This window comes from Anomaloglossus baeobatrachus, chromosome 4 (genome assembly GCF_048569485.1).
Source record: "Anomaloglossus baeobatrachus isolate aAnoBae1 chromosome 4, aAnoBae1.hap1, whole genome shotgun sequence".
In the NCBI taxonomy this organism is placed as follows: Eukaryota; Metazoa; Chordata; class Amphibia; order Anura; family Aromobatidae; genus Anomaloglossus; species Anomaloglossus baeobatrachus.
Genome location: NC_134356.1, coordinates 562,969,527 through 562,982,730, shown reverse-complemented (window position 1 = coordinate 562,982,730; position 13,204 = coordinate 562,969,527). Strand labels below are relative to the sequence as shown.

General features: G+C 43.5%; 1 protein-coding gene across 1 annotated transcript in view; it reads left to right on the top strand.

Moving 5' to 3' along the window:
- The window catches only part of SELENOS (selenoprotein S), a 35,305-nt gene extending 31,057 nt beyond the window's left edge, over positions 1–4,248 (top strand). The window contains exons 4-6 of the mRNA XM_075346014.1: positions 321–410; positions 2,464–2,545; positions 3,600–4,248. Of these exons, the coding sequence (XP_075202129.1) occupies positions 321–410; positions 2,464–2,545; positions 3,600–3,679 (252 nt within the window). The 3' untranslated portion in view covers positions 3,680–4,248. The remainder of the gene's footprint in view (positions 1–320; positions 411–2,463; positions 2,546–3,599) is intronic.
- Positions 4,249–13,204: the final 8,956 nt, after the last annotated feature.

The window sequence follows — 13,204 nt, the reverse complement described above, 5'->3', positions numbered from 1 at the left end:
CAACTTTGAAGACCATTGGCCTGGAAATGTCCATCCGATCCTATCTTGCTGATATGCCACCATACCGCATGTGAATAACCCTGGAAAATAATAATGACATCTCTTGCTTGTAACCTTTTTTTTTTTAATTGCCATAGATGGCAGTTCAGACAGATGCTCCAGCCTTTGTGTAGTCTTCATGATTTTGGCAGCAATTAGAAATACTCCATGTTCTATAAACATTTTAGTTTAGGGCATTAGATGAGGTGGGACCAGAAGAAGTGCGCATCATGTGTATACTCTGTGTATGTCACCTCTTTACTGTCTTTGCTTCATTACAGCTGGAAGAAGAGAAAAGGCGCCAGAAGATTGAGAGTTGGGAGAGTATGAAGGAAGGAAAGAGTTATAGGGTGGCTGTCCCGGTCAGTCAGGTAAGGCTGGAGACCCTGGCTAGGCTTCTTTCAGGTTATAGCTTACAAGCATTGTCCATGCAGTATACGTCAGCCAAAATCCATCATTTTAGACAATCCCTCTTATGGTTGGCCATGACCTAGCACTTGGGCTAAATGTGGTGTGTGGTGTGTGTGTGGTGTGTGTGTGGTGTGTGTGTGGTGTGTGTACAAACATTTATCCAGATGATATCTCTATTTCAATAGTGAGAAGCTTCAGCCAAACTTTTCTGACCCCACTTTTCTCAAAATCTGGTGATATACATTAGATGAGGGTGGGAAGAAGAATGATTGTTTGCTCGATGACCCTATACACACTTTGTTGAATATCTTCATTGCCCGATATAATTTAGCTATAAACGTTGCTTGTCAATAAGGGTGTACATGTGGAGCCATATAATCAACAAAGAGGTAGAGTAAAAAAATATATGCTTTATTAAACATTTAGACAGAATAATTACAAACATAGTAAAAGTGCAGGACTACAAACTAGCTAAGGTACCAAAACCAATGCCAAAAATCCTTAGGGGGGAGGATTACACATCCATTAGGGTGTGCACTATTCTAGTTTAAGTACTATTCATGTAAAGTCAATCCATCTAATATAAAACAGTATGGCACATAAAAAAAACTCAGTACACCCCCTGAGGAAGTCCACGTGAAGCGCGCGTAGGGCTTTTTTGTGGTGCCAAGTGGGATTACTATGGGTGAGAGCGGAACTGCGCTGCTGCAAGAGTTCAGGATACATAGATTTTCTATAAAAAAAATTTGATGTTGTTTTTTAGGAGGTCCTGAATTTATTAATCAGAGCTTGTCCAATAGGAAGGGGGATGTTAATATTTATCCTGGCATCTTTCGGTGAAGAGTCAGGAGCACCCTTCCCCCTCCCACTATATAGTACAGACCAAAAGTTTGGACACACATCTCTACAACTGTTAAAAGGAGACTTTGTGCAGCAGGCCTTCATGGTAAAATAGCTGCTAGGAAACCACTGCTAAGGACAGGCAACAAGCATAAGAGACTTGTTTGGACTAAAGAACACAAGGAATGGACATTAGACCAGTGGAAATCTGTGCTTTGGTCTGATGAGTCCACATTTGAAATCTTTGGATCCAACCACCGTGTCTTTGTAGAAAAGGTGAACGGATGGACTCTACATGGCTGGTTCCCACTGTGAAGCATGGAGGAGATGGTGTGGGGGTGCTTTGCTGGTGACACTGTTGGGGATTTATTCAAAATTGAAGGCATACAGAACCAGCACGGGTACCACAGCATCTTGCAGCAGCATGCTATTCCATCCGGTTTGCGTTTAGTTGGACCATCATTTATTTTTCAACAGGAGAAAGATCCCAAACACACCTCCAGGCTGTGTAAGGGCTATTTGACTAAGAAGGAGAGTGATGGGGGTGCTACGTCAGATGACCTGGCCTCCACAGTCACCAGACCTGAACCCAATTGAGATGGTTTGGGGTGAGCTGGACCGCAGAGTGAAGGCAAAAGGGCCAACAAGTGCTAAGCATCTCTGGGAACTCCTTCAAGACTGTTGGAAAACCATTTCCGGTGACTACCTCTTGAATCTCATCAAGAGAATGCCAAGAGTGTGCAAAGTAGTAATGAAAGCAAAAGGTGGCTACTTTGAGAAACCTAAAATATAAGACATATTTTCAGTTGTTTCACACTTTTTTGTTAAGTATTTCATTCCACGTGTTTTAACTCATAGTTTTGATGCCTTCAATGTGAATCTACAATTTTCTGAGTCATCAAAATAATGAAAACTCTTTGAATGAGGTGTGTCCAAACTTTTGGTCTGTACTGTACATATTCGTGTTTGTCTAGTTTAGTCTGATGTCTATTGGGGCCTTCATGTTTCTATTTCTTATTACAAAATCAGAAATGCTCCATGTTGGTAAATGGTTTACAAACCTGATTTAAATAGATATACCCACATACATAATGGACGCTGTATTTTATTCTTGTAGAATTATCCATTTCTATTAGTATCTGTCTGACCTGCTTTCCCATTCTCCCATTCCAGCCTCAGGAGCCATCACCCAGCTCATCAGCTTCATCGGCTGCTCCAAAGCCAAAACCAGATCGGAGACCTCTCCGAGGCGGAGGTCAGTATGTCCAAAAAGCTGGAGACACGAGGGAGGTGTAGAAAACGGGAAAATGGTCAAGGGTTTAAAATAAATTTTGTATTTATTTTCTGAAAATGACAAATGGTCAAAATAATAAAAATGCATTGCTTTCAGACCACAAATGATGCAAAGAAAACAAGTTCATAATCATTTAGAAACAACAATACTGATAATGTTTTAATGTTTTAATAAGTTCAGCAATCAATATTTTTTGCAATGACCATGATTTTTAATCACAGCTTTCATGCGTCTTGGCATGCTTTCCACCAGTCTTTCACACTGCTTTTGGGTGACCTTATGCCACTCCTGGTGCAAAAATGTAAGCAGTTCCTCTTTGTTTGATCGCTTGTGACTATCCATCTTCCTCTTGATTATTTTCCAGAGGTTTTCAATGGGGTTCAGGTCTGGAGATTGGGCTGGCCATGACAGGGTTTTGATGTGGTGGTCCTTCATCTAAATATTGATTGACCTAGCTGTGTGGCATTAGTATTGCTAATCATTTAGAAACAACATTAGCATTGTTGTTTCTAAATGATTATGAACTTGTTTTCTTTGCATTACTTGAGGTCTGAAAGCAATGCATTTTTTTTAAAATTTTTTTTATTTTGGCCATTTTCTCATTTTCAGAAAATAAATACAAAATGTATTGCTTGGAAATTCAGAGACCTGTTGTCAGTATTTTATAGAATAAAAAAAACAATTTACATTTTACTCAAAAATACAGCTATAAAGAGAAAAATCAGAAAAACTGACAATTTTGCAGTGGTCTCTTATTTATTACCAGAGCTGTATATATATGTAAGTATAAATAATTTATTTATTATGAACAAGGCTGAACGTTATAAGATGGCATGGAGATATTGTGCAGAATAGAAATGAGACGTTCAGGTGCAATACTCTTAGTGACCTGCAGAGGGCACACAAAAACTGTCTAATTACATGAGACTTTGTAGTGTCATTTTAGGTAAAAAAAAAAACAACAAAGTCTTTTTAGAAAAAAATATCCCATATTATTTTTATTCTTTCTTTTTAGGTTATAACCCTTTAACAGGTGACGGAGGAGGGACATGTGCCTGGAGACCCGGAAGGAGAGGTCCCTCTGCAGGGGGATGAGGTTAAAGAACCTTGCTGGTGTTATTTCTAAACACCAGCAAGTGTAATGGACTGCACCGCCCGCAAATTTAGCGTCTTCGTTTGCCTATAAGGGTATCTCATGCATATCCCTTATCTGGAGCTAACATGGAGCATTCAATGAATCAATAGTCCTCTTCTTCAAAAACTGTTTATGTGCAATGTGACACCAGCGCTTGGAGGGACATGTCGCTTTTCCAGAAATTCTGGTGGCCTGTCAGTGTAACAGATGATGTTGTAGATTGATTTTGGTTCACTGCATTGTGACGCTCCGAATGATGTTTGCCTTAGAAATGGCGTCAAGCCAATAAGGTAGACTGATGTGACGTGGCGGTCGGCCCATATATTGTGTCTTTTCATTGTCGCAGTTTCAGTCGGTGGATGAATAGATATGTTGCAGCTTCCACGTGATGTTCATATCTGGAAGGAATTGGAGATTATGTACATTTTTAAAGCAGTCGTGTACAGAGTCGTGATCGGATTTTCCAAGACTCCTGTCTGTATTTCAATAATGCCGTATTAATGTATAATTAAAGTGTACTTTTACACAATGTAAACTCCTTATTCTACACGTGGTGGGATCTTGGAGAAGGTTTGCATTGGACGTAACATTCAATTGTGATTGGATGTGGGTCAAAAAAATAGGCAAAAATATCTTATCCGCCCTTCATTGTTACCTTTTTGGCTTCTGGGAAAAAATGTGCTATAGTTGTATTAATTGGACATCTTATGGGGAAAGGCATCAATTCCCATAGCTAATAACTTTTATTTTATTTTTTTTCTAAATGGGGGTGTTAGAAGTATAGCTCTTAAGCTGAGGGCTATCTGCAACCTATATAGAATAAGGCAGGTTTTCTCCATTCCTTAACATAGAAATTGCAACACTAAGAAGGAAAAATCATGGAATTACGTCTATCAAATCTCTTATTTTTATGTTAAAGGGATCTCCCATAGACAAATTACATTTTAGTCAATGGCTCTTAGAATAAAAAGTAATGTCCACAATTGGATTCGTTAAAAGAAAATAAATATATATATATATATATATATATATATATATATATATATATATATATATATATATATATGTGTTGCTGTGCTGAGATAATCTTATATGCAGTATGTGTCCCTGCTGTGTAATACCTGTGCCTGACTATACAGAGTTGCTGCACTTTATGGTCTGAACATATGACAACCCTGGTCAAGGGAGGGGGGAGAGCAAAAGAGTATACAGACAGGACAGCATAGGATCACAGCTGATTCTTTCTGTGAGGTAAAATATGCTTTTTATACAGACAGGGAAATGTTTTGCCATAGAGAAAGGTTTGGTTGCAATCCTGTGCTGTAATGTCTGTATCCTTTATTTAGCTTCTTCCTTGTACCAGGAGTTGTGGTATGATCAGACCATGTCCCTGTACGGTCAGACATGGCCATTACACAGCACATAGCAGGTACACATATATAATATTTATATATATATATATATATATATATATATATATATAAGATTATATATAATATATCAGCACAGGAACATTTTTTTTTAACACATCCAGTTGTGAAAATTGTTTATTCTATGATTTGTTGGTTAAAATGTACTTAATTCATGGGACAGCCCCTTTAATGCTTTGCAGATTATGAAAAATGGATCCAAAATATCTGAATTTATTCATTATGGAGTATGAGCGACACGCTCAGAAATAAATACACATACACAGCTTGGCTGCTATGAATGTGGTTATTAATGGTTCTGATCTGAGAAATATTTTGCACTCTGTATCATCAAGATCCCCCACTGGCAGCTCCTTTTGCAACTGCCAATCAATGACATCCCAAATGTTGCCTGTGTATAGTAGACCAGTCTGTAAAACACCAGGCCATGTTGGCTCTTCTACACACACTGCTCACAGTACACCTAGACTTTCAGGTTCCCTCGTGAAGGCCTTTTCATGATGTTGCCCACATGGTCTCCAGGCAAATCTCTGGCTATCATTGCATTCAAGACAAAAGCGGGAAACCTCACTGAAGAGGATAGACCTCCGCGCGCAACCGCGCCAGCAGTTCAAAGCGGCAGGATCAGGCAACGCGTGTCGGCAGAAAGAGCTCTGCGTGCCCCGGCTGGCACGTGTGCCATAGGTTTGCCATCACTGCTTTAGGCTATGTGCTCACATTGCTTTTTTTAGACGCTGCGTTTTTGTGCTGCTAAAAACGCACAAAAACACAGCAGTAAAAACGCATGCGGTTTTACCACATTTCAGTGCGTTTTTGATCACTGCGTTTTGCTGCATTTTTCCAAAGCATTGCATGGGAGGAAAACGCAGAAAAGAATTGACATGGCCTTTTTTTTTCCAGCTGAAAAACGCACCTAAAAAAAAAAGCTGCGTGCGGACAGCAAAAATGAAAACTCATATACTTTGCTGGGCAAGCAAAGTGATGCAGTTTGGAGCCCAACAATGCACCCGAAAAAAGCGCAAAAACGCACTGTGCACACATAGCCTTAACGGGCCTTTTCATATGACTTAGACCAGGGGTCGGGAACATATGGCTCGCGAGCCAGATATGGCTCTTTTGATGGCCGTATCTGGCTCGCAGACAGGGCTCCTACCTGTCTATGGGAAGGATCAGGGCCGGCGCCAGCACCCGGCAAACCCGGTCAGCTGCCGGGGGGGCCCACTCGCGGTGGCAGGAGTGGCGCACCGCTACTCAGGGGGGCCCGGTGGCCGCGCTGTCACCGCCCCCCGCCGAGGATCGAGCTTTCAATTGCATCAGCATCGCAGGTGCCGATACAATTGAGAGCAATGATGAGAGAGTGAGCGGCGCGCTCTCTCTCTTATCATTCTCCCCGCTGTGACTGTCGGCGTTCTTCTGACAGCTCTGCAGCGAGCGCGGTGACGTCATCACTGCGCGCCTGCTGAGAGGTCAGCGAGCGACAGCAATGGACGATGCGCCGAGGAGACCGGATCAGCGGGGGAACGTGGAGTGAGCCGCCCCTCTACTGACACTGGGCTCCCCTGACTCACAGGCCGGCCACTACACAGCGGCACTAGTACACATAGACGCAGAGCGGCTGCCGGGCCCCTATGTGTACTAGTGCCGCTGTGTAGTGGCCGGCCTGTGAGTCAGGGGAGCCCAGTGTCAGTAGAGGGGCCCCTGACCTGGAGAGGCCACCAGCCATGTCTGAGCTGCAGGAGTGCTAGTCCTGACCTGCACAGCAGACGGAATCTCCATCCTGCAGGACCTGCGATGATGTCACGCCCATGTGACTGTGTGGGAGGAGACACAGGATGCCGGGCAGAAAGCAAGAGAACTGAATCCTGAAGGAGATTTGGACACATGACTGGTAATAAGAAAAGAGGGGACATGAGGGTGAGGGGGGCTGCAGGGTGAGGGGCATATGAGGGCTGCAGACTGTGACAGAAGCATGTGAAGGGGTGCAGAGTGTTTGAGAGGGGTAAGTTGGGGTACAGGCAGGGTGAGATATGTGAGCAGGGTGTGTGAGATATGGGGGTGTATTGTGTGTGATAATGGGGGGTGCAGGCTGTATGGGAAGCAGTGTGTGTGTGTGTGATATGGGGGGTGCAGGCCGTATGGGGAGCAGTGTGTGTGTGTGTGTGATATGGGGGGTGCAGGCTGTATGGGGAAGCAGGGTGTGAGAGATATGGGGGTGTAGGCTGTATGGGAAGCAGGGTGTGTGAGATATGGGGGTGTAGTGTGTGTGATATGGGGGTGCAGGCTGTATGGGGAGCAGGGTATGCGACATATGGGGGTGTAGTGTGTGGGATATGGGGGGTGCAGGCTGTATGGGGAGCAGTGTGTGTGATATGGGGGGTGCAGGCTGTATAGGAAGCAGGGTGTCTGGGCCACTGACAGATACAATTGCTCCAGCGGTCACTTAGTGCAGCGGAGAGGAACACTCCTTTGTGTACTAAGCCACCGCTGGACCTAAACAATAATTCGCTGTAAAATAATAAAATAGATAATTGACATAACTGACAATGCGTTGTGTGACATGTCCAATATTCCAGCTTCTTTCTTCTGCGAATGCCTCAAAGCTGGCATTCTCTCAACATCAGGTGGGAAGAATGCCAGCTTCCAGTCATGCGCAGGAAAAAGAAGAAGCCAGACTGCTGGACTGATGTCATGCATCGCAAGTTCACAATGTAAGTTATTTATTTGATTTTTTTACTGCTAATTACCATTGTTTCAGTCCAGTTGTGGCTTTATACAGCAGGGAGGAGCATTCCTTGCTGTACTAAGTGAACATTGGAGCGATTGATCTGTCAATGGCCCTTTAAACATATTGTACGGCTCTCGCGGAATTATATTTCAAAATATGTGGCGTTTACGGCTCTCTTAGCCAAAAAGGTTCCTGACCCCTGACTTAGACTATATGGCAGCTCAGAACCTCAATTTGCAGACACTGTTTTTCGGGGTGATTGTCCCTCGTCAGTGCAAAGTATGAAATCTGATCTGGCTGTATGAGACGCTATAGTGGGGTCAAAGGTGAAAACCTACTCTTTGCGGAAACTGACAAATCAATCTGGCTGCCAGTGAGGAGTCTTATAACTGCAATGTAGGTTGATGGAAAAATTAAGAAAAGAAAAAAAGCTATGGTTCTTGGAAGAAGGCGAGGGGGAAAAAAAGGAAAACTGAAAATGGGCAGGTAGGAAAAGGGTTATTTCTTGAAGCTGCTGTTGTAATGTAACCAGACAGAATTCAGTTTATTTTTTGCACCCATGTAGAGTTGTGAATCGCAACATTTTTTTAAAAAAATATAATAGTATAGGTGTTCATGCCAAGAAAAGCTCTGCGCTAATATAAACAACATGTTTAGGCTGCTTTCACACATCCGGTTTTTGCAGTGCGGCTCAATCCAGCTCAAAAACCTATTCAACGGATGCGGCGAAAAAAAGGGATCCGTTGCATAGGTTTTTCCATGCGGCCCGTCCGGTTTTTGACGGATGCAGCTTGATACTGAGCATGCGCAGTGCAAAAACCGCATCCGGCGTCCATAATCTTGCATTTTAAATCGCGCCGGATCCGGTGCGATGCAGTTTTTTCGCCGCACAAAAAAACGTGCCAGGCAACGTTCCATCTGGCCGCCGCATGGGCTAAATATGTCGCATCCGGCAAAAAACGGACGCAACGCAAGGCCATGCGGCACCATACGGCGCTAATGCAAGTTTATGCGGAAAAAACGCAACCGGCGGCAAAAAAAAAGGTTGCGGTTTTTCTGCAAAGCGCCGTATTGTGCCGCTCAGCAAAAACCGGATGTGTGAAAGCAGCCTAACTGAAGGCATATGAAATGGAATATAAGGAAATGCAAAAAGGCAACCAATTTGTATCTATTTTCTTTTTTTATTAGTTTTTGCCAGTCAGCTACTTTTGGTTGGTTTCCTAAGGCCTCTTTCACACATCATTTTTTTGCTGTCAGTCACAATCCGTCAAATTTTGAAAAAAAGCGGATTCGGCGACTGATGCTGCTGGATCTGTTTTTTTCTCATCAAATTGCATTAGCGACGGATGGCCTCACGTTTCATCCATCGTTGGACGGATCTGTCGAAAATTGTTTGTCCATCGGATGGAGACAACGGACAAAGTAATGTTTTTTTGTCTACGTTGACAAAACGGACACTGATGGATCCGTCCGTTGTTTGGTAGAATAGAAGCCTATGGGGCACAGGATCAGTCGTAAAACGTCAAATTACGGAATCCGGCGATGGATTCAATTTTTTTTTTTAAACTGAGCAGTCTCAAATTATTATTTAGCCTCCAGCAAGTTAGATCCGTCACATCAGTTTTGCCACAATCTGTAACGGATCCGTTGAGAAAACGGATTGTGACTGACGGCAAAAAACTGATGTGTGAAAGGGGCCTTAAACCAACGGTCTAAGGCTACTTTCACACATCCGGCTTGAGCCCTGCGGCTCAATCCGGCTGTGCAAGCTATGCAACGGATGCGGTGAAAACACCGCATCCTTTGCATAAGTTTTTCCCATGCGGCCCGCCCGGTTTTTGCCGCTTGCGGCATGCTACTGAGCATGCGCAGTGGCAAAAACCGCATGCGGCGGCCGGATGCGGTATTTGCCGCATCCGGCCGCCATAGGCATGCATTGAGAGATGCGCCACATCGGCCGAATGCGGCGCGATGCGGTTTTTTTTGCCGCACGAAAAAACGTGCCAGGCAACGTTCCATCCGGCCGCCGCATCGGCTAATTCTGCCGCATGCGGCAAAAACCGGATGGAACGCAAGGCCATGCGGCACAATGCGGCACTAATTAAAGTCTATGCAGGAAAATCGCAACCGGCAGCAAAAAAAACCGGTTGCGATTTTCCTGCAAAGTGCCGGATTGTGCCGCAGAAGAAAAACCGGAGGTGTGAAAGTACCCTAAGCCGTTCACTGGTTATTCTGACATGACAGCTTGTCCCCAATAGAGACTGTGGTTCCTGGAGGCTGTAATCCTTTGGTATTTATGGCAGGTGGGGGAACAATGCAGAATTGACATTGGAATGATCTCTGAAGGCGTATTCATCAACATTACCTTGACGTAAGAGTGGTGTTCTTGTTTTCTTGCGAAAGAACAATTGTGGTTACTCAATTTTAGTATGAAAAAAGTGGGAGAAGTCACCACCTCCTACAGCGATCACAATAGGCCCACCACTTAGTGAATGAAAGGAGCGAGACAGAAATACGCCACAAAAAGGATCACCATAACCATGAATTTTATTATTAAACTACTGACCCCACAATAGATAAAAATAATCAAAAGGCAAAATAGAAAACGCCAGGACCAACTTGTAATAAAGCTGAGGTCCCCACTATCAGAATACTAAGTACATGGGTACAATAAGTGCCAAAAAGTAAAGCAAAATGGATCACACTGGTAAATTACATGAGATATGTTCTAGAAGGAAGTGCATGCAAATATACCCATAAATATACATGAGGAATAATGAGAATAAACCTAAAAATGAACAAACGTGCTCCAATAGAAAAGTGATGGCTGCTGTTCATCAAATGCAAAGCTTTATTGGGCATATACAGTACCGTGGCATGCAAAAGTTTGGGCACCCCTGGTCAAAATTACTGTTATTTTGAACCGTTAAACAAGTTGAAGACGAAATGATCTCTAAAAGGCATAAAGTTGAAGTTGACACGCAGATTTCACTGAATTTGGGAGGTGGGAATCATCACTTTTCAAGAGTCTTTGTTCTTTCAGTAACATGGGACACCCCCCTATAATTTCAGTGACTGATAACGGGCCTGACCGGGTCTGGTTTTCTTTGGTAAGTTAGGTGTTTCATTGGTAACGTATTTTGATCGCTTTCAGTATAAGGCTGGGATCACATTCTTATGTTCTGTGGTGAGCCCTTACGTTGAGGTTTCCATGTAAATCCCTCAGAAATGTGATTCAGATGAAACCCCGGATGAAACCACTCACTAATGAAGGCAGGTGGAGTCACTTTGGACTCCGCTTGGCGTCTGTTTCGCTGGTGTCCATCTTTTTTGGCTTGCACAGAACTGTTGTCATGCACTTTTGTGTCCTAAAATGATAGGACACTGCCGAAACAGAGGCCAGACAGAATCCAAAGTTTCTTCATCTGCATCATTATAGTGAGTGGTTACAACGGGGTTTTGTCTGAATCATGGTTTTTGGGATTTGCACAGAAACGCCAACGTAACGCTCAGTGGAGAGCGCAGGAGAAATATCAGCCAACCCTTATTCCAATTTTTGATAGATAAAATGAAGAAATAGCAGTGCAACAATAGTTCTTATTTTTGCACGGTTCAGCGTGCGGTATCAGTGATAAGACAAATTTATTCTGCGGGTCAGTGTGATTACAACAATACCAGATTTATATCAGATTTTTTATGTTTTGCTTCTATCACAGTCAAAATGCTTAGTTTATAGTTTTTCCATCACAATATGCTGAAAGCTGTCACTTTTTTTATTTTTTGGTGAAGAAGGCCGTACAGGGGCTTATTTATTGTGTGACGGGTTAAAGATTTTTTTTTAGTTCCATGGTGGGGAACATAACATTTTTTTGATCGCTTTTTATTCAGATTTTTTAGATGATGAATGAACAGAAACCAGCAATTCACTTTGGTTTTTTTTCCTCTCTTCACTGTGCAGTAAAATTGATAAGACTGATTTATTCTTCGGGTCAGTACGGTTACATCGACCCCATATCTACCATATATACCGTATATTTTGGATTATAAGATGCACTTTTCCTCCCCAAAATTTGGGAGGAAAATTAGGGTGCGTCTTAGAATCTGAATGTAGCTTACGGGGGTGGGAGAGGGGTCATAGGAGGCAGGGGTAATGCTGTGATGTGGGCATTGCTCTGTGCCGGGGCTGCTCTGTGAGGCGGGTGATGCTGCTCTTTGCTGCTCTGTGCGGCGCTGCTCATTGCGGCTGACGGGGCTGCGGGCGGTGAGTCACGACAGGCCATTCTGAAGATGTCGGCGATGAGGGCTTCAATTAAAGGCGCCAAGAGTTGGCACATGCGCAGATGGAGCTCTAAGCTCAAAATCTCATCTGCGCACACTCCACCTCCGGCCCATTGATGTCCCAGCAGCAGACTTAAGGAAAATGGCGCCCTGGAGGTGGCGCATGCGTAGATGAGATCTCAGCTTCTCATTGAGCCGATAACTCAGTCTGCACACTCGTCGACTCTTGGCACTATTTTTTTGAAGCCCACACCGTCAACATCTTCACAATGGCCTGTGCCTCACCACCTGAAGCCAGCCCCTGGACAGAGCAGCGACCGCAGCCCCGAGACAGAGAAGCCGCTCCAGCACAGCGTCGCCGCTTGCACTGAGCATCTGGGCCCCCTCTGCACTGCCCGCAGCATCGCCGTACTCCAGCACTGCCCTTCCCTCCTGTGACCCCCGCTCCACCACCGCTGCGCCCCATCCCCGGTAAAACACCACTGGATTATAAAACAGATTTATGTGTATCAGCTCACCATGTACAAGCTCACTCCTGGCCTCTCCCTTGAGCACAGACAGGCGCTGCCACAGAAGAAAGAAGGAACATCCAGCTCTTCAGGCGACGAAAGCCATGGTCTTTATTTTAGCATGCATACAACGGATGACATGACCAGCACAGCACTACGCGTTTCAGGTGAAACAATCAACCTTAATCATGCTAAAATAAAGACCACGGCTTTCCTCGCCTCAAGAGCTGGATGTTCCTTCTTTCTTCTATTATAAAACGGACCCCATATTTTTCTTTTCCCTTTTTTTTCTTCTCTAAATTTGGGGTATGTTTTATAATCCGGTGCATCTTATAAAATGAAAAATACAGTAGCTTTTTTTTTGTTTTTTGTGCTTTCCTACTCTTACATACTAAAAGTTATATTTTACAAAAATAAATTTGTTTTTGCATCGCCATATTCTAAGAGCTTTAATTTTTATTTATTTATTTTTTGCAGATCAGCCATATCAGGACTTTTTTTGCGGGCCGGTTTGGTTATTGTTTTGTGATGCTTTATCAATTA